This window comes from Podarcis bocagei, assembly GCF_964188305.1.
Source record: "Podarcis bocagei genome assembly, chromosome: Z".
NCBI lineage: Eukaryota > Metazoa > Chordata > Lepidosauria > Squamata > Lacertidae > Podarcis > Podarcis bocagei.
Window position 1 is genome coordinate 53,798,644 of NC_138140.1, and position 18,459 is coordinate 53,817,102.

The 18,459-nt window shown below is 48.9% G+C and overlaps 1 protein-coding gene across 2 annotated transcripts in view; it reads right to left on the reverse strand.

The window, feature by feature from the left end:
* Positions 1 to 506: 506 nt before the first annotated feature.
* Positions 507 to 18,459, reverse strand: part of LOC308579418 (ras-related GTP-binding protein A) — a 44,066-nt gene continuing 26,113 nt past the window's right edge. Inside the window, exons 6-10 of one of the 2 annotated variants that reach the window (XM_081180534.1) lie at positions 10,070 to 10,165; positions 3,921 to 4,043; positions 2,655 to 2,746; positions 912 to 1,027; positions 507 to 740 (exon numbers count right to left, since the gene is read on the reverse strand). In XM_081180534.1, the coding sequence (XP_081036660.1) occupies positions 643 to 740; positions 912 to 1,027; positions 2,655 to 2,746; positions 3,921 to 4,043; positions 10,070 to 10,165 (525 nt within the window). In that variant the 3' untranslated portion in view covers positions 507 to 642. The remainder of the gene's footprint in view (positions 741 to 911; positions 1,028 to 2,654; positions 2,747 to 3,920; positions 4,044 to 10,069; positions 10,166 to 18,459) is intronic. The other variant, XM_081180535.1, reaches the window with a different exon arrangement.

The window sequence follows — 18,459 nt, forward strand, 5'->3', positions numbered from 1 at the left end:
CAATCGCCGGCAGCTGCGTCGAACACTCAGCTTCCGGAAAATGTCCGAAAACTGGAACACTTCCTTCGGGCTTTTTGGTGTTTGGGAAACCGAAACCAGGCTGAAACCCCGGTGGAAATGGACCCAGAAAACCAGTTTCTGTGAGTTATGTGGCTATTCCCTGCTGTGTGGAAAATGCAGGCAGCCAACCTGCTTCCCGCTCCAGCGCCCGATCCGGCTCCGGACTAAGCCCTCCGGACGTCTGCAGAGCCCCACCCCGGTTCACCTTTGAATGTATTTTTCATCTTTTGTGGGATGCCACCCAGAGTGGCTGGGAAAACCCAGCCAGATAAGCGGGGTAGAAATCATAAATAATAATAATAATTATTATTATTATTATTCACTTGGGCTCTGCAGAACTCCAGAAGGGAAAACAGGAGCGCTGTTTGCAAAGGTGATAGCGCCGCGAGAACAGTTTTCATCTGGCGAAGATTTTAAGCAACAACAGAAGAGACAGACAGTGGTGCATTAGACATACAGGATGTGCATTTATTATCTCATAACATTCCAAATTTAATTTCCATTTCCAGAGTTGCAGACGGTTGCACCCCTTTCCAGCATCAGCTGAGCCTCCCTGGGCAGAAGCAGTTGGCGCTGTGCCGCTCAGCGCATAAGGAGGCTGTGCTTGGGCCCGTCCACCCTCTCCAGCTTCTCAAAGTGCTTGCGAGCGTTGCGGATGTTGATCAGGGTGGCGGCAGAAGCTGGAAGTGAGCCGGGAGAGGAGGGATGAGCTTCCTGGCTTCCCCATACCTGCGGAACTCCCCACCATTGGATTCCCCCGGCACTGGAGCGCTTTCCCACCTTTCTGATACCCATGGAACTCCCTGCCACTGGATTTGCGGAGGATTTGAACACGAGCCTTTCAAACTTACGTATGGAAGGGTCGGACATGACGACCATCACATAGGTGTTGGAGGTGAAGATGTCGATGAAGGCAGCGAAATTCGAATTGCGCACCTCCATGCTCTGGAAAGAGGCAGCCAGTTTGCTGGTGGTGGGGGAGGACACTTATGAACACAGCTCAAACATTCCAGGATTCAGATTTGCAGTTTTTGATTTTACAAATTGATATTTATATGGATTTTAATGTCATAAATTCATTATTAATAGTAGATTATATTTACATCAAATTTATAAATTCAATATACGTATTAAATCTGCATTAAATTTAAAAATATATTAAAATTTTATCGAATTGAAAAAGATTATAAAATAAACATATATTAAAACTATTAAATTTTATAAATTTTATTATAATATATATATAAATATATATAAATGTTATGTTATATTAAATCTACATTAGATCTATCTACATTAGATCTGTCCATAAATTAAATATAAATATATTAAATCTGTATTAAAATTATAAATACATTCATACCTCGGGTTAAAGACGCTTCAGGTTGAGCGTTTTCAGGTTGTATCCCGTGGCATCCCGGAAGTAACAGAAAGGGTTACCTCCAGGTTTCACCACTCACGCATGTACAGATGCTCAAAATGACGTCACGCGCATGTGCAGAAGCGGCGAATCACGACACACACACACACACACACACACACACACACACACACAAACGCGGGTTGCTTTCTGCTCAGGGCTCCAGAACGGATCCTGTTCACAACCAGAGGTGCCACTGTATTGTAATTTAAATATAAATATTTGATTTATATCAAATTTTATAAATATTATCAAATAAATATATTAAATCCGTATCAAATTTATAAATAGTATAAATTAAATATAACTTCATTAGATTTCTATCATATTTATAAATTATACTATAAAATAAATAAAATTATATTAAACCTGCCTTACATTTATAAATAGAATAAATTAAATATAAATATTATATTGAGTCTGTCTTAAATTTATAAATAGTGCAAATTAAATATATATCAAATTTATCAATATTATGAAATAAATATAAATATTAAATCAGTTTTAAATTTATAAATAGTGCAAATTAAGCATGAATATTATATCACATTTAAGCTACATTTGTAAATATAAATTGAATTATAAAACAAAGATAAATATTATATTAAATCTGTACTAAATTTATAAATAGAATAAACCAAATACAAATACTACATTAAATCTGTATTAAACTTAGAAATATTATCAATTAATTGCCAATCTTGTGAACTGTATTTGGAAACAGTTTAAATTGACATTTTAGACTTGTCAGTTAATCGACTTCCCTCCCTCCAGCCTCATGGTTACCGTATTTCCTTTCTACGTAATAGCATTTGTAATTTTTCCTACTTATCTTTCATCATTTCAATTGTCACATTTTAAAATAAATATAAGAAGGTATGAATCATAAAAAATAAAAAATTACATTTTAGACTTGTCAATTAATCAACAACATTATCACCTCATTTTATTTTATTTTATTTTAAAATTAAATGATCAACTAAATTAAAACTTGCATTTGAAGAATTTTAAATTTGAGGATTATAATTTTAGGATTATATTTGATGTTACCAATTAAGCTTATACATGATTATAATAATGAGACAGACCTAATTTCCATGTCACGGCTGCCAAGCTATTTTCCAGAATTCCACCCCCACCCCGAAACAGCCGTCTATAGTAACATGTTTCTCACCTGCAGCTCAGTTTGAATTGTTTGATGATATTGCTGATTTTCTCAAATCGGTGGATGTCTCGCTGCTCTTTGCACTGATAGTGGGAAATCACCTGTAGGGAGGGGAAAACCATAATAAATTTCTTTTCTTTCTACAGAAAGCATTGCCCAATTCCTTTCCCAGAATGCTTTGCTGGAGAGGCAAACAAAATAAAATCTTTTTTTACAGAAAGGATCAGACTTGCTGGCATCTTCTGAATATCAACGAGCAAAGGAAGGTTTTCTTTTCGGAATGATACATTTTTAGAGCAGGGTGAATTTGATTTGAATCAAATCAATTTAAATAACGGTTTAGATTGCTTGTCAGTTAAGGATTTCCACCAACTGTCAATATTAAGAGGAGGCCAGCAAAGGATTTAAATCAAGTCTTACTTTATTGGAAGGAGAAAAACAGTCATTTCCTTAATAGAATTTAAACCATTTATTTAACTATTTGTTATTATTAATAATAATAACAAATAATGATGATAATAATAATAATAATCCTATCCCGAATCCAGATCCCCAGCTTCTATCCCTATCTCTAAACCTTATCCCTAACCCTAATAATAATAATAATAAAAATAATAATAACAATAACAACCCTATCTCTAATCCCTATTCCTGTCCCTAACCCTAATAATAATAATAATTTATTCTTTATACCCCGCCCATCTGACTGGGTTTCCCCAGCCACTCTAGGCGGCGGTAGCAGCAGTGAAACGTGAGTGATCGTAGTTCATTAAAAGGTTGGTTTTATTCCAAAAAGATTACAGATTGCTGAGAGCTCCCCTCCCGGGAGTCAGTCTCCACTTTAAGATGATGACTCGACTGAGTGCGAAGTGTCGCATTTCCTTCAACAAAAGCAATGTTGAGTAACCTTCTCTTAGCATATTGTGACATAGTTTGCCGCCTATACTGTACTCCCCCTTTTCTACGCTCGGGAATACTCAAAGGCTGACCTGCCATCTCTGAAAGGCTATCTGCAGATTCCTCTAGCCTGGGAGATGACCCTTCTCCTACTTCCTGGGAATGAGTTTCCACAGCCACCTCTCTTATCTGCATTTGGCTCTCTGCCCGGGCTGGCAGCTGCTCAGGAAGACTATCTGTAGCCCTGACAGCGGCTCCCAGCATAATAATAATAATAATAATAATAATAATAATAATAATAATAATAACCCTATCCCTAATCCCTATTCCTAACTCTAATAACATCATCATCAACAACAACAACAACAATAATCTTACCAGGAAAGTTGCCCGCTCAAAAAGAAGGACCTCGTCGGCTTCAATGATCTGTGCAAAATTCCTCAGGTTGGTCTCCAGTTGCTGAACGTTGGGGATAAGCTGGTAGACTATACTCGACCACGCCTGCCCCGCGAAAAATCGAATGAAATCAAATTAATTTGTGTTATTAAATCAAATTAACAAATGAAATCAAACAAATTTGTGCTATTAAATGAAACTCAGTTGAACGCAATTGAATGAATTGGTGTTATGAAATTAAACTAAACCGAATTCACTTGAATTAAGGTAGTTTTTTTCCTTTGCAAAAACGAGTCACACGTTGGCAAGTCATACAGAGTCCATTCCAGAAGTCCGCCCAGAAACTAAAGCACGGTTTCCAATTGGCAGCAGGGAGCTCCTGATAAAATCCCTTTTTACAGAAAGTTTCAACCTTGCTTGCATTTTCTTAATAGTGACAATCGCAAGAAGGAATAATAATAATAATAATAATAATAATAATAATAATAATAATAATAATAATAATAATATTGATGATGAATCCATTTTTTACAGAAAGGCTCAACCTTGCTAGCATCCCGTACCAAAGGCCCGAGTTTGAGGGGGTACGAGGTACAACTATATGGGCAAAAAAAGAAAGAAAATAAAAGATTTCGGGCGCTCCTTGTAGAGTGTTTCATCCCAGATGGAGGTCTGGAAGCAGGTGCATTGAATTAATTTGAATGAAATTGTCAGGGAACTGCCATTGGAGCTAGAGGCGGAGGGAAGGCTCCAGAGGGATGCCGGAGAGGGTCCCAGTAGGGAGAGAGGCAGCCCGTCCGCTGGGGAAGGAAATCAGCGTAACACCAGTAGAGAAGGGGGGCAGATGGGGGAATCGGAGAGGAGGCTCCAAGACTCCTCGCCGGAGACCAGCGGAGAGAGTACGGGTACTCCGCTGCCCACACCCTCCCTGCGCAGAAGACTTCCGCACAGGGAGAATAGGAGGAGACTTGGCGTCAAAGAACTTTTGTGCTGGAAGAAGTTCAAGAAACGCCCACTGACGGATTCTGCCAGCGACTGAGACAGTCACGATGTTGGAGGCTGTTCAATCAGAAAGGGTTTAACCAGGTAACCTCGCCAGCAGTGGCGGCAACTTACGCACGAGCAACCCCTAAATCCATTACAGCAATCTGTCAGTCACCGACGTTGCTTGTGCGCAGCTCCAGAGAGGCAGCACCATGAGCCAGACCAGAGGAGCCGGAGAGACGGAGCAAGCAGCTGCAGTGCAAGGTCTGGTAGAGAGTAACCGAGACTTGGAACAGCATGTAGCTCTCCTGACGGCGCGGCTGGACGAAAGACGAGCTCAGGATGCTCAGGTCAGACCCACCCCCATCACAAGGAAGGTACCGGGGCTGGTACACAAGTTTGAGGGGAAACCCCAAGACTACAATGCGTTCCAAACAGAAATAGAGTACACTTTGGAACTGCAGCATGATGACTTTGTTAACGATGAGCAAAGGGTAGCCTACATTGTGGGGCATCTGGAGGATGGGGCAAGGGAATGGATCAGGCCCCTTATGGCGACGCAAAATCATGCCTTGAAGGACCTTAATAAATTCTTTCAGGTGATGGATGCGATGTATTCCAGTGAAGTCCAGCAAAGTGTGACTCGGCGAGAACTGATGGGGTGCAAGCAGGGGAGCCAGTCAGTTAGAGACTACTGGTCGCGCTTTGCGATGTTGATCCACCATCTCGGGTGGGATCTGGACTCTGAGCCTATTCAAATGTTGTTTGAGGAGGGGTTGTCCCCAACGGTGAAGGACTCCAGTGAAGGTCGCAAGAGGGAGGGGAAGGATTGGAAAACCACAAAGAAGTGTTTCCTCTGCCAACGGCAGGGACATTTTGCAAGGGTCTGCCCTCAAAGAAAGGCCTGGCAAGGGATGGTGGGGGCTGCTGGCTGTGCGGAGAAGGGGGAGGAAGGGCAGGCGCAGGGAAACGACAACGCCTGGCTGCCAACCAAAGGGGCCAGCAGCCAGGCCAGCAACCAATAGAAGTGCTCCAGCCTGACCCCCCCAGGGCAGCTATAGCCATAGCAGTTGTGCTAGAATTCCTGAATGGGCACCCAGTCAAGGTTGAGGGGCTGCTGGATTCGGGCAGCTCCTGCAATTTCTTCAGCTCTGGAGCACCAACTACACTTGCTGCCCCTGGATTTTCCCTTGCAAGTGACCACCATTGATGGCAGGGAACTTCTGGGAGGGGAAGTGACACACCAGACCCCGCCAATGTGAATGAGGGTTTCCAGGCACACGGAGACAATTGCCTTTCACGTGGCCGCACTGGCAGGACCCCCAATAATACTGAGAATGAGCTGGCTGGCACTGCATGATCCAGTAGTGTCATGGCATCAGTGGTCAGTCACCTTTGGGTCAGCTTACTGTTTGGAACACTATCTGGTGGGGGGGGGGAGAGAAACCTCAAGAATGACAGTGGCCAGGGTGGCTGGGCTGACGGTGGAAACAAAGGGAGAGGTGCCACCACCATACGCTGACCTAAAGGAAGTCTTCAGCGAGAAGGAGGCAGACAGACTACCCCCCCATAGGCCCTTTGACTGCCAAATCAACTTAATCCCAGGGGCTCAGCTGCCGGTGGGTAAACTGTATGCCATGTCAGACCGGGAGATGCAGGAGTTACGGGAGTTTATTGACAAGAACCTGAAGAGGGGGTTTATAAGGGAATCAAAGGCGGTGGGGGACAGTCCAATGTTCTTTGTGGACAAAAAAGGGACAGATCAGCCCAGATTAGTCATAGATTATAGGGCGTTAAACCTGGTATCAGAACCCGTAACCTTCCCAATGCCCAGGATTGACGACATTTTAACACGGGTGAGGCAGGGGAAAATTTTTTACCAAGCTGGACCTCAGGGGAGCGTACAATTTGATCAGGGTAAGGGAGGGGGACGAATGGAAAACCACCATGTTCACCACCCTGGGGGCTTTTGAGTACTTAGTCATGCCATTTGGATTACAATCGGGCTCCACCTGCTTTCAAGCATTCATGCACCACGTGTTGGAGCCCCTGCTGTACAAGAAGTGCGTAGCCTTCTTGGACAACGTCTTAATCTATTCAGACAATGAGAAGCAACATGTCAGAGACGTCAGGGAAGTACTAAAGAGGCTGCAGAAGCACCAGTTGTGGGTCAAGCTGGAAAAATGCCAATTTCACACCAGAGAGGTCGAGTTTCTGGGGTACAAGTTGTCAGACAAGAGACTAGCTGTGGACCCAAACAAGGTGCAGGCGATGCTGGAATGGAAGGCCCCCAAAACCCGGAAGGATGTGCAGAGGTTCCTAGGGTTCAGCAACTTCTACAGGAAGTTCATCAAGAACTTCGCCCACTTGACGGCGCCCATCACAGATTGTCTCAGTAGCAAAAGGATGTTCGCCTGGACAGAAGGTGCCCAGCAATCCTTTGAAAGACTGAAGAAGGCGTTCGCTTTGGAAGAGCAGCTCCTGCACGTTAATCTAGAGAAGCCCATGAGGCTAGAGACCGACGTGTCCGACCGAGCCATTGGGGCGGTACTTTTGCAGCCGGGGGGGGGGGCAAGCAGGACTGGAAGCCATGTGCCTTTTTCTCAAGGAAGCTGAGCAAGTTGGAGCAAAACTATACGGTGTATAACCGCGAACTGCTGGCAATCTATGCGGCGTTTCGCCGATGGAGACATCTGTTAATAGGGGCGCAGCACAAGATCCAGGTTTGTACTGATCACAAGAACTTGGAATACTGGAGGACCGCGCAAGTACTCAACCAGAGACAGATTCAATGGGCACAGGAGTTCTCCAAGTTTTCCTTCGAGATCCGATACATGCCAGGAGAGGAAAACGTAAGAGCAGATGCTCTCTCCCGGAAACCGGAGTACATGGAAGGAGAGGGACCGCCGGAGATCCGACATGTGATCCCCGAGGACCGATGGGTGTGTGGGGGAGCCTTGGTTGGGAAACGAGAACTGGCCGGGCTTACTAGAAATGACGTGTTTGCTCAAACTAAAATCAGGGAACTCCGAGACGGATGGGAAAACCATAGAGGGTTTGAGGAAAAGGAAGGGGTGCTGTACTATAAGGGGGCGCTGTATGTACCGGGGGAGACCTTGAGGGGGAAGGTACTCAAACAACTCCAGGACAACCCTACAGCGGGGCACTTTGGACAGCACAAAACCATGCTGCTCATCACCAGGCGGTTCTGGTGGCCAAGGGTGAGGGAGGATGTACGGGAATATGTACGGGGGTGCGACCGCTGCCAAAGGGCTGCCCCCGCAGGATTACTGGAACCCTTACCCACGCCAGGAAAACCCTGGGAGGTGGTGTCCATTGATTTTATGACAGATTTGCCCAAGTCAAGGGGGAAGACAGCAGTCATGGAAGTAGTCAATCTACTGACGAAGATGTGCCATTTCATAGCTTGCTCACATGCGGTGACGGCAGAGGAGACAGCCAAGTTGTTTGTGGATCACATCTTCAGGTTGCATGGGGCGCCCTTGAGGGTCATCTCAGATCGCGGGAAACAATTTACTTCCCGGTTCTGGAGGAAACTCATGAGCTTGCTGCAGGTAGGCTTCTCCCCGTATGGGGATGCCATACGGGTGGGAGACCGAGTGTGGTTGTCAACCCAAGGGTTGCCCCTAAAGGGAGGGTGCAAGAAGTTGCAGCCAAGGCGGCTGGGACCCTTTGAGGTAACACAGCAGGTGAACCCTGTGGCATTCAAGCTCAAGTTGCCTGACAGCATGAAGATACATCCGGTGTTCCATAGTTCCCTACTCTCACCGTACAGGGAGGGGCGGGAATTCCTGGGGCGGGAGGGAGGAGTCACCACCCAACCGCGGGTAGAGGAGAGGGAACTCCACAACCAAGCCACAGAAATACTCGATTCAAGGTGGCGAGGGTGCCAGGTGGAGTACTTAGTGGCATGGGAAGGAGAACCCGGGTCAGAAAACACGTGGGTCCCCGCTGAGGCGGTCAATGATGGGTATCTAGTGGAAGAATTCCACAGCCTGTTCCCAGACAAACCAAAACCACTAGCGAGATTCTGGGAGGAAGAATTTGGAACCACAGACGATCAAGAGGAATTTGTGGGCTTTCCTGCCTCCAAAGAGGAGGGAGGGGAGGTGTCAGAGGGAGAAGAATCAGACTGGGAGTCCCACCCCGCAGCAAGAGTTCGGAGCGGGTGGGAAGCGGGTTTTGAATCCTCAGAGGATGGCGACAGCTCCTTCAGGGGATTCCCCGCATCATCGGCCGAGGAAAGGGACGAGGTTGGATCAGGTTGGGCCGAGGGTGGGTCCTGGGGGGGGAGATGGATGTCAGGGAACTGCCATCGGAGCTAGAGGCGGAGGGAAGGCTCCAGAGTGATGGCGGAGAGGGTCCCAGTAGGGAGAGAGGCAGCCCGTCCGCTGGGGAAGGAAATCAGCGTAACACCAGTAGAGAAGGGGGGCAGATGGGGGAATCGGAGAGGAGGCTCCAAGACTCCTCGCCGGAGACCAGCGGAGAGAGTATGGGTACTCCGCTGCCCACCCCCTCCCTGCACAGAAGACTTCCGCGCAGAGAGAGTAGGAGGAGACTTGGCGGCAAATAACTTTTATGCTGGAAGAAGTTCAAGAAACGCCCACTGACGGATTCTGCCAGCGACTAAGACAGTCACGATGCTGGAGGCTGCTCAGTCAGAAAGGGTTTAACCAGGTAACCTCGCCAGCAGTGGCGGCAACTTATGCACGAGCAACCCCTAAACCCATTACAGAAATTGAATTAACTTAAATGAAATTGAATGAATTTGTGCTATTAAACTGAATTAATTTGAATGAAATTGAATGAAAACAAATGAATTGGTGCTTTTAAATTGAATTAATTTGAATGAAATTGAATTAATTTGAATGAAACTGAATCAACTTGAATGAAATCGAATGAAATTGAATGAATTGGTGCTATGAAATTATGTTGAATTTCAATGGAGTTTAAATCAAATGGAATCAATTTGTGCTATGAAATTTAAATGGATTTCAATGAAATTAACTTCAAGGAAATTGTGTTATTCAGTTGAACTGAAGAATTGAAAGGTCAGAGTTTGAGGGCATTGGGAACCAAGGTACAACTGTATGAGCAAAATGTATATATATATACTTCAGTCACACCTTGTAGAGAGTTTCATCCCAGATGGAGGTCCGAAAGCAGGCGCACTCCAGCGGGCGTGAGAGCCGCTTCAAATCCTCCTCCCTCTCCTTGAAAATCTGCAGGAGACAAAATCCATCTTGGCAGCGGGTTGGACTAGATGACCCTGGTGCCCCTTCCCCATCAAACTTGATTTAAATCTATTTACAGAAAGGTTCAGCCTCTCAAGAGGGAGAATACTTTTCAGAATCATAAAATAATAATAATGTTATAAATACACTGCCCATCTGGGTGGCTCCCAACAGAATGATGATAATCATGATCATGATCATATTTTGCCCCTTGCAGTCAACGTGGAGCACTCGTCCGTCTGCTTCCTGGGCAACCTGCTCCTCAACCTCTAGGAATGTGACGGAGAAGTACCTCACCAAGTTAAAAGGGACCCCTGGCGGTCACCAAGTCTGACTCTCTCCTCAAGTAGCCTGGACAGATGGCCGCCCAGCCTCTGCTTGAAATCTAAGCGATGGATGGGAATCGCAATTTAAACCCCTCGCCTGTCCAACTGGGTTTAAATCCCTTCTTTACAGTACAGCTCAGCCATGCTGGCATCCTCTTCATCTTGATTTTTCTCATTGAAATCCCGATTCAAATCCAGATTTAAATCAGTCACACTCAGGCTTTGCTGGCCTGCTCTTAATTTGGACAATCAGAGGGAGGTTTCCTTTTTGGAATAATAAAATCCCTTTTTTACAGAAAGGTTCAGCCTTGCTGACACCCTCTCAATATGGCCAATCGGAATTCCTTTCCAGAACCCTAAAATCCTCGCTGGCAACCCTCCTAAGACCAAAAACCTGAGTCTCCAACCCCTATCCCTATAATTCCCTGCCCATCTGGCTGGGTGTCAGGCAGCTCCCAACATAATACAGTGGTACCTCGGGTTACAAACGCTTCAGGTTACAGACTCCGCTAACCCAGAAATAGTACCTCGGGTTAAGAACTTTGCTTCAGAATGAGAACAGAAATTGCGAGGCAGCGGTGCAGCACCAGCATGAGGCCCCCATTAGCTAAAGTGGTGCTTCAGGTTAAGAACAGTTTCAGGTTAAGAACAGACCTCCAGAACGAATTACAAAATCTACATCATACATTCAAAAACCAACAAGCCTGTTATCCCAGCCTGGTTAGCCCCCTAAAAACTCTGATACCCCATTGTTATGTACTGAATTTCTCACCCTGGGCCAGCAGGGGGATAATGTAGATAGTTTTCACCCAGGGCTGCATATGCAAATAAGGAATTGAAAGTGACATTCAGTGATTGGATAGTTACAGAAAATTGTTACTGTTGCCATGTAGTTGAGCTCTATATAAGCAGGTTGGCTGAACCCTTCAGCCCTGTTCTGTTCTGGCCTGTGAATAAACAAGAGCTGTCAGAAGAATCGCTGTGTTGTCTGATATGTTCACCCACAACTTAACACTGGCGGCAAGGATGGGATCGATGGAAATCAGAGCACAGCCAGACACGGCCACCCTCTAAGCTGAGCTGAATCACTGAGCTGAAATACGGAGCAAAATCACTGAACAGAACCAATTCAGAGCTGACCGTTCCGGCTAGAGCACTGTGTTCTATCCATCACCCTCCACGTTGGCATCAGAACCATGACTTCACTCATGCCTCTACCGCCGTTTGCCCAAGCTTCTGAATCATGAGATGCCTACCTCGCTCAGTTTGACTGCTACCTCCAAGCCAACGAGCTGACGGAAGTATCACAGGAGCGTAAGCGGGGCCTATTCCTCAGCCTCTGTGGGCCTGAGGTGTTTGAGATGGCCCGAGCATTGGTTGCGCCTGTTAGCAGTCCAGGCAACACCGTGGGACACGATTCAAGAGAAGCTCCGCAACCACTACGCGCCAAAGCCGTCCAAGATTGCTGCCCGCCATGCGTTTTACCACCGGAACCAGGCAGAGGGGGAGTCAATCAACAACTACACCACCATCCTGCGACAGGCTGCAATGCACTGCGAGTTCCAAGACTTAGACGATGCCCTGATGGATCAAATCATCTGCGGGGTCCGGGACATCCGTCTGCAACGGTGTCTCGCCAAGCCAGATCTCACGCTGCCGAAAGCCATTGAGGAGGCCGTGGCCTCGGAAGCTGCCCAGGAGATCCGCAAGGCCAGCAGCCCGCGTCTTGCTAGGAAGCCAGTTCCAGTACATCATGAAGAGGCCAGCAGTGATGAGGCATCCTCCAGTGAAGACGGTGACGTGCACCAAACGAAGCGGGAGCGTGGGAAGTTCAAACAGAAGTCCAAGGGCCAATCGGAATGTGCCGGCAACTATTCCAGTGCCAGGTGTCAATTCAGAGACACCATCAGTTGGAAATGTTCCAGAAGGGGCTACATCGCTAAGGTCTGCCGATCGGCTCCGTTCGACACCCCCCCCCCTCACCGTCTCACAAGTCCAAATCTTCACTCCAGTCCGCCAAGGAAAGCTGTTTCGTTCTCACCAACTGCCGCTGCCCGTTTGGAATCACGATTGGCCAAACCGACTCGCCTACACGATGCAAGCTGAATGTCATTGTGCTCATTGAAGGAGTTCCGTGTGACATGGAGATCGACACCGGGTCTGCCCTGTCCATTGTGTCTTGGAGCACCATCAAAAGACTCATACCCAGAGTGTCCAAGAGGCAACTTGACTCTCACCGCATACACCTGAGAGACTACCAGGGAAACGACATTCCCATGGTAGGCGCTGGCCGGTTCCGGATCGCCTTCAAGGATTTTTCGGTCCTGCTCCAACTGGTGGTGGTCGAAGGTCAGTGCCCAAGCCTCCTAGGGCTAGACAGGTTTGATGCCCTCGGCCTGGAAGTCACCGGCATCAACTGCATCTCTAACGCAGAGACTGAGGGTCTGGTCAAAGACTTTGCCGAGGTTTTCGACGGCAGTTTGAATCAATATACAGGTACGCCCATCTCCTTCAGCCTTGATCCACAAATCGCCCCCATCAAGCTAAAGCCACGCTGGGTTCCGTTTGCTCTCAAGGCTAAGGTGGACGAACAACTGGACAAGCTGATCACCCAATGAGTTTTGGAGCCGGTTGACCAAGGCTAAGTGGGAAACCCCCATCGTCACACCTGTCAAGCTGGATGGGTCGGTGAGAATCTGTGCCAACCACAAGTGCACGATCAACAAGGCACTTCAGCAGCACGCTTACCCGGTTCCTGTTGTCCAACACCTGCTGCATTCCCTGATTGAGGGTAAGGTCTTCGCTAAGCTGGACCTTGTCCAAGCCTATCAACAACTGCCCGTCGACGATGCCACCGCTGAAGCCCAGACGATCGTCATCCACAGAGAGGCATTCCGTTGCCGCCATTTGCAGGTCAGGGTGAGTGTGGCTCCTGGCATCTTCCAAAGCCTTATGGAGCGTCTCCTGCAAGGGCTTCCGGGCGTGGTGCCGTATTTCGACGACGTCTTGGTGTCTGCAGACTCACACCAGCAGTTGTTTGAGCGCCTCCACGCTGTGCTGACCAGGTTCCAGGAGGCCGGGCTCAAGGTAATGAGGGGGAAATGCCAGATCGCCATTCCACAGGTGGAGTTCCTGGGCTATCTTATCGACACCTCCAGCCTTCACTCAACCACATCCAAAATCCGCGCTATCCAGCAGGCTCCCATCCCAAAGAACAAGACGGAGTTGCAGGCGTTCCTGGGACTGCTGACCTTTTATAACATGTTCCTGCCCCCCAAAGCCATGGTGGCTGAGCCTCTTCACAAAGCACAAAGACGCCTTGGTCCTGGGGTCATCGGGAGACGGCGGCCTTCAATGCGGTCAAGGCTCTCCTTTCATCGGACAGTGTGCTGGTACAGTACAGTGAAGCCAGGCCACTGGTCCTTCCCTGCGACACCTCACCTTTTGGCATTGGTGCTGTCCTCAGTCACCGTTTTCCAAACGGAAGAGAAGCACCACTCACCTACTTTTCCAGGATGCTATCTCCGACTGAACGGAATTACAGCCAGCTCAACAAGGAGGCACTGGCACTTGTGGCTGGAGTGAAGAGGTTCCATGATACCTCTACGGCAGGACTTTCAACCTCATCACCGACCACAAGCCGCTCCTGGGCCTCCTCGCAGCGCATGCTGCAATGGACTGTTTTCCTGGCTGCCTACCACTACCAGCTCGTCCATCACCCAGGGAAATTGATGGGCCATGCCAATGCCCTCAGCTGTTGCCCTCTTCCAGTGTTTGTGAAAGGCCCAACTCCTGCTTCATCGCTCTTCCTGATTGAGGATCTTCCTACATAGCCTGTATTGGTTGCCACAGTGGCCTCTGCATCTGCCCAGGATCGCACCATCAGCCATGTGCTCAACTGGGGTGGACGGGGTAGCCACAAGGGCCTTTTGCATCAGAGTTCCAGCTGTTCGCAACCAGACAACACAAACTCTCAGCTCATCGCGGCCGTCTGCTGTGGGGAGACCGCGTTGTGATTCCCCAAAGACTCCGTCAACGCATCCTTGAGGCTCTGCACATTGGACACCTGGGAAACGTCAAAATGAAGGCATTGGCTCGGTGTTACGTCTGGTGGCCTAACATGGACGATGCCATCACTTACTGGGTTTCTGCCTGTCAAGCGTGCCAAGAATTGAGGCCTGCGCCACCGGCAGCTAAGGGACACACCTGGGAGATGCCCAAGACACCCTGGTTGAGGGTGCAAATCGATTTTGCCGGCCCCTTTCACGGCCAGCCATTCACAGCCGGCCCTTTATGGTAGTGGTGGACACCTATTCCAAATGGCTGGAGGTGGCTCTGATGCCCTCCACCACTACCAAGGCCGTCATCCGGTTGCTGCGAGGCCTCTTTGCAATGCATGGGTGTCCTGATGTCCTCGTCTCCGACAACAGACCGCAGTTCACATCAGGCACTTTTGAGCAGTACCTTTTGGGACTGGGTATCCGCCATGCCCTAACGGCACCATTTCACCTATCCAGCAACGGGCAAGCAGAGAGAATGGTGCGCTCGGCAAAAGAGGCACTGGACCACGGAAACTGGCACGAGAGGGTTGCTGAATACTTGTTCGTGCAACGCCTCATCCCTCATGCGGCCACAGGGTGGAGTCCTGCCAAACTACTTATGGGCCGCCGCCTCAGATCTCCACTTGACCGGCTGCACCCGGACTTTCCGTGGCTGAGTCCCCGTGCTGTGCTAATGGGCCACGGTCCTTTGCTCCAAGAAGCATTACGTGTAGTGCTGTATATAAGGAAACCATTACGATTGTAACTAACGCCTTATCTCGGTGGGGAGGGGTGTTATGGATGTTATGGATGTTTGGGTGGGCTTGGGAATTTGTTAGATTTTGATGGATTTGTGATTTTTGCAGTTTTTATTTGTATTGTTTTATTGTTTTCTGGGTTGCTTTTCTTTTTATTGTTTTAGGCTGCGAAAGAATAACATTAATTGCCATCAATGGAGGCTAATATGAGGCTTGGGATTGCTACCGTGGAGGGGCAAGGGAGGTATGGCGGTGGGGGCAGATGTTATAGGCGAAGGGGATTGAGATATGGATATGCTCGTACCCCTTCCAATCTGCGCCTCATCCCGAGGGTAGGGTGAGCAAGGATTACTCACCTCCATCACTGGTGCTGTGCAATGCCAGGTCTATAGGCAACAAAACCACCACCCTGTGAGATTTCTTTACCTCGCAGGGGGTCGACCTGGCTTGTGTGACGGAGACCTGGGTGCGCAAAGGGGAAACAGTTACCTTATGAGAGATGGCGCCCCCGGGTTTCTCCGTCCTCCACCAGTCGCCAGGTGGGGAGGGGTGGCATTATTAATCCGGGAAGATTGTCCTTTCAGGGCTCTACCATCGCCATCGATCCCCGGCATTGAATGTGTTGGCCTAGTGTGGGGCTCCGAGGAGAGCTTAGCTGTCTGGCTGGTGTACCGGCCACCTAGCGCACCAGCAGCCACCCTGTCAGCCTATTGGAGGCGGTGGTCGCCTGGGCCTTGGAGTTCCCTAACCTATTGGTATTGGGGGACTTCAACATCCATGCTGATGCCACTCCCTCCTCACAGGCTCTGGACCTGGTGTCTTCCATGGCAACACTAGGGCTCTCCCAGTTTGTTTCGGGCCCCATACATCAAGCAGGCCACACGCTGGATTTGATCTTTGGCGTAGGTATAGATGTGATCATGTCTCCTTCGATGAAGGTGGCATGGTCTGATCACTACGCTCTGAAAGCCTGGATTGACTTTCCACCCCCACCCTGCTTAGGTGGCGAGCCGATTTGGGCTCGCCCGCAGAGGCTGATGGACCCTGATAGATTCCGCCAAGCCTTGCGGGACCTTGCTCCCCCTGGCGACTCATTGACTGAGCTTGTTGAGGGCTGGAATATCCAGCTCCTGGCAGCCATCAATGAGATCGCACCTGGTTTACCGAGGAGCTCCGGAAAATGAAGCGGGACCTCAGACGGCTAGAGCGAGTATGGCGGGGTGCCCGTGACGGAGCCTCAATAACATCTTATAGGGCTTTTATGAAAACCTACAAGATGGCGGTGAAGGCTGCTAAGAAGTCTTACTTCTCGGCCTCCATTGCATCCGCTAGCTCTCGCCCGGCGCAATTATTTAGTATAATTCGGTCTTTAACGTCCCTTGAAGGACAGCCAAATTTAAATAACAATCTGACACACAGCTGTGAGGCATTTGCGAGCTTTTTTGCGGAGAAGGTCCTGTTGTTCCGCCATGACCTCCCTGCCAATTTGGATACAATAAAGGAACTGAAGGCCCCTCGACTGTCCTCGGGTCCAGTATTGGACCACTTTGATCGGATATCCCCAGCCGACGTGGACAGACTCCTCCGAGCTGGAAAGCCCACCACCTGTCCTCTTGACCCGTGCCCGTCATGGCTGATTAGAGCGTGTCCAGATGAGGTGCGGGCCCCCCTGGGGGATATCATCAATTTGTCCCTTGGCACCGGGATATTCCCAGGGGAACTGAAGGAGGCAGTGGTGTGCCCGCTCTTAAAGAAAACATCATTAGATCCTTTAGCTCTATCCAATTACTGCCCGGTTTCGAATCTTCCGTTCCTGGGTAAGGTGATTGAGAGAGCGGTTGGTGAACAGCTTGGTGGGTTTCTGGATGAAACATCGGCTCTGGATCCATTCCAGTCTGGCTTCTGCGCTGGTCATGGGACCGAGACGGCTCTGGTTGCCCTAACAGATGATCTTCGTAGACAGCTGGATCGAGGCGGGTTGGGGCTGCTGATTCTTCAAGATCTGTCAGCAGCTTTTGATATGGTCAATCACGAACTCCTGGACCACCGCCTTGCTGACGTGGGGATCCAGGGCAGAGTCCTTCAATGGCTGCGCTTGTTTCTCTCTGGTCAGGGACAGAGGGTGGCGCTTGGGGGGGAATTGTCATCGCGCCACTCCTTGGTGTGCGGACTACCTCAGGGTGCGATACTCTCCCCGATGCTTTTCAACATCTTTATGTGCCCCCTCGCCCAGCTTGTCTGGAGTTTTGGGCTGGGTTGCCATCAGTATGCTGATGACGCCCAACTCTATCTGTTGATGGATGGCCATCCTGACTCGGCCCCAGACACACTGACCAGATGTTTGGAAGCTGTGGCTGAATGGTTACGTGGGAGCCGGTTGAAGTTAAATCCTTTGAAGACAGAGGTCCTCTGGCTGGGACGGGACGATATGGGGTTGGGGGGGGGCAACTCCCATCTCTTGCGGGGGCACAACTAGTGCCAGCACCGTCCTTTAAGAGTTTGGGTGTAATCTTTGACACCTCCCTTTCCATGGAGGCGCAGATTGCAGCTATAACAAAGCTGGCATTTGTTCATCTCCGCCAAGCTAAGCAGTTGGCTCCTTACCTCTCTCGCCCTGACCTAGCCACTGTGATCCACACGACAGTCACCTCCAGACTGGATTATTGTAACTCGCTATACATGGGGCTGCCCTTGAGACTGATCCAGAAACTCGAGCGGGTGCAGAATGCTGCAGTGAGACTCCTTACGGGGTCTTCGCTGGGAGATCACATTCACCCGGTGCTATACCAGCTGCACTGGCTCCCGGTGGAGTACAGGATCAGGTTTAAGGTGCTGGTTTCAACATTTAAAGTCCTATACGGCCTAGGACCCTCATACCTACGGGACCGCCTCTCCTGGTATGTCCCACAGAGAAACTTACAGTCTTCAAATAAAAACATCTTGAAGGTCCCAGGCCACAGAGAGGTTAGGCTGGCCTATACTAGAGCCAGGGCTTTTTCGGCTGTGGCTCCGATCTGGTGGAACACTTGTCACAAGAGACTAGGGCCCTGCGGGAGTTGACATCTTTCCGCAGGGCCTGCAAGACAGAGCTGTTCCACCAGGCCTTTGGCCAGGGCACAGCCTGACTCCCTCCCTCGGCAATCTTCGCGGAGCTCTGG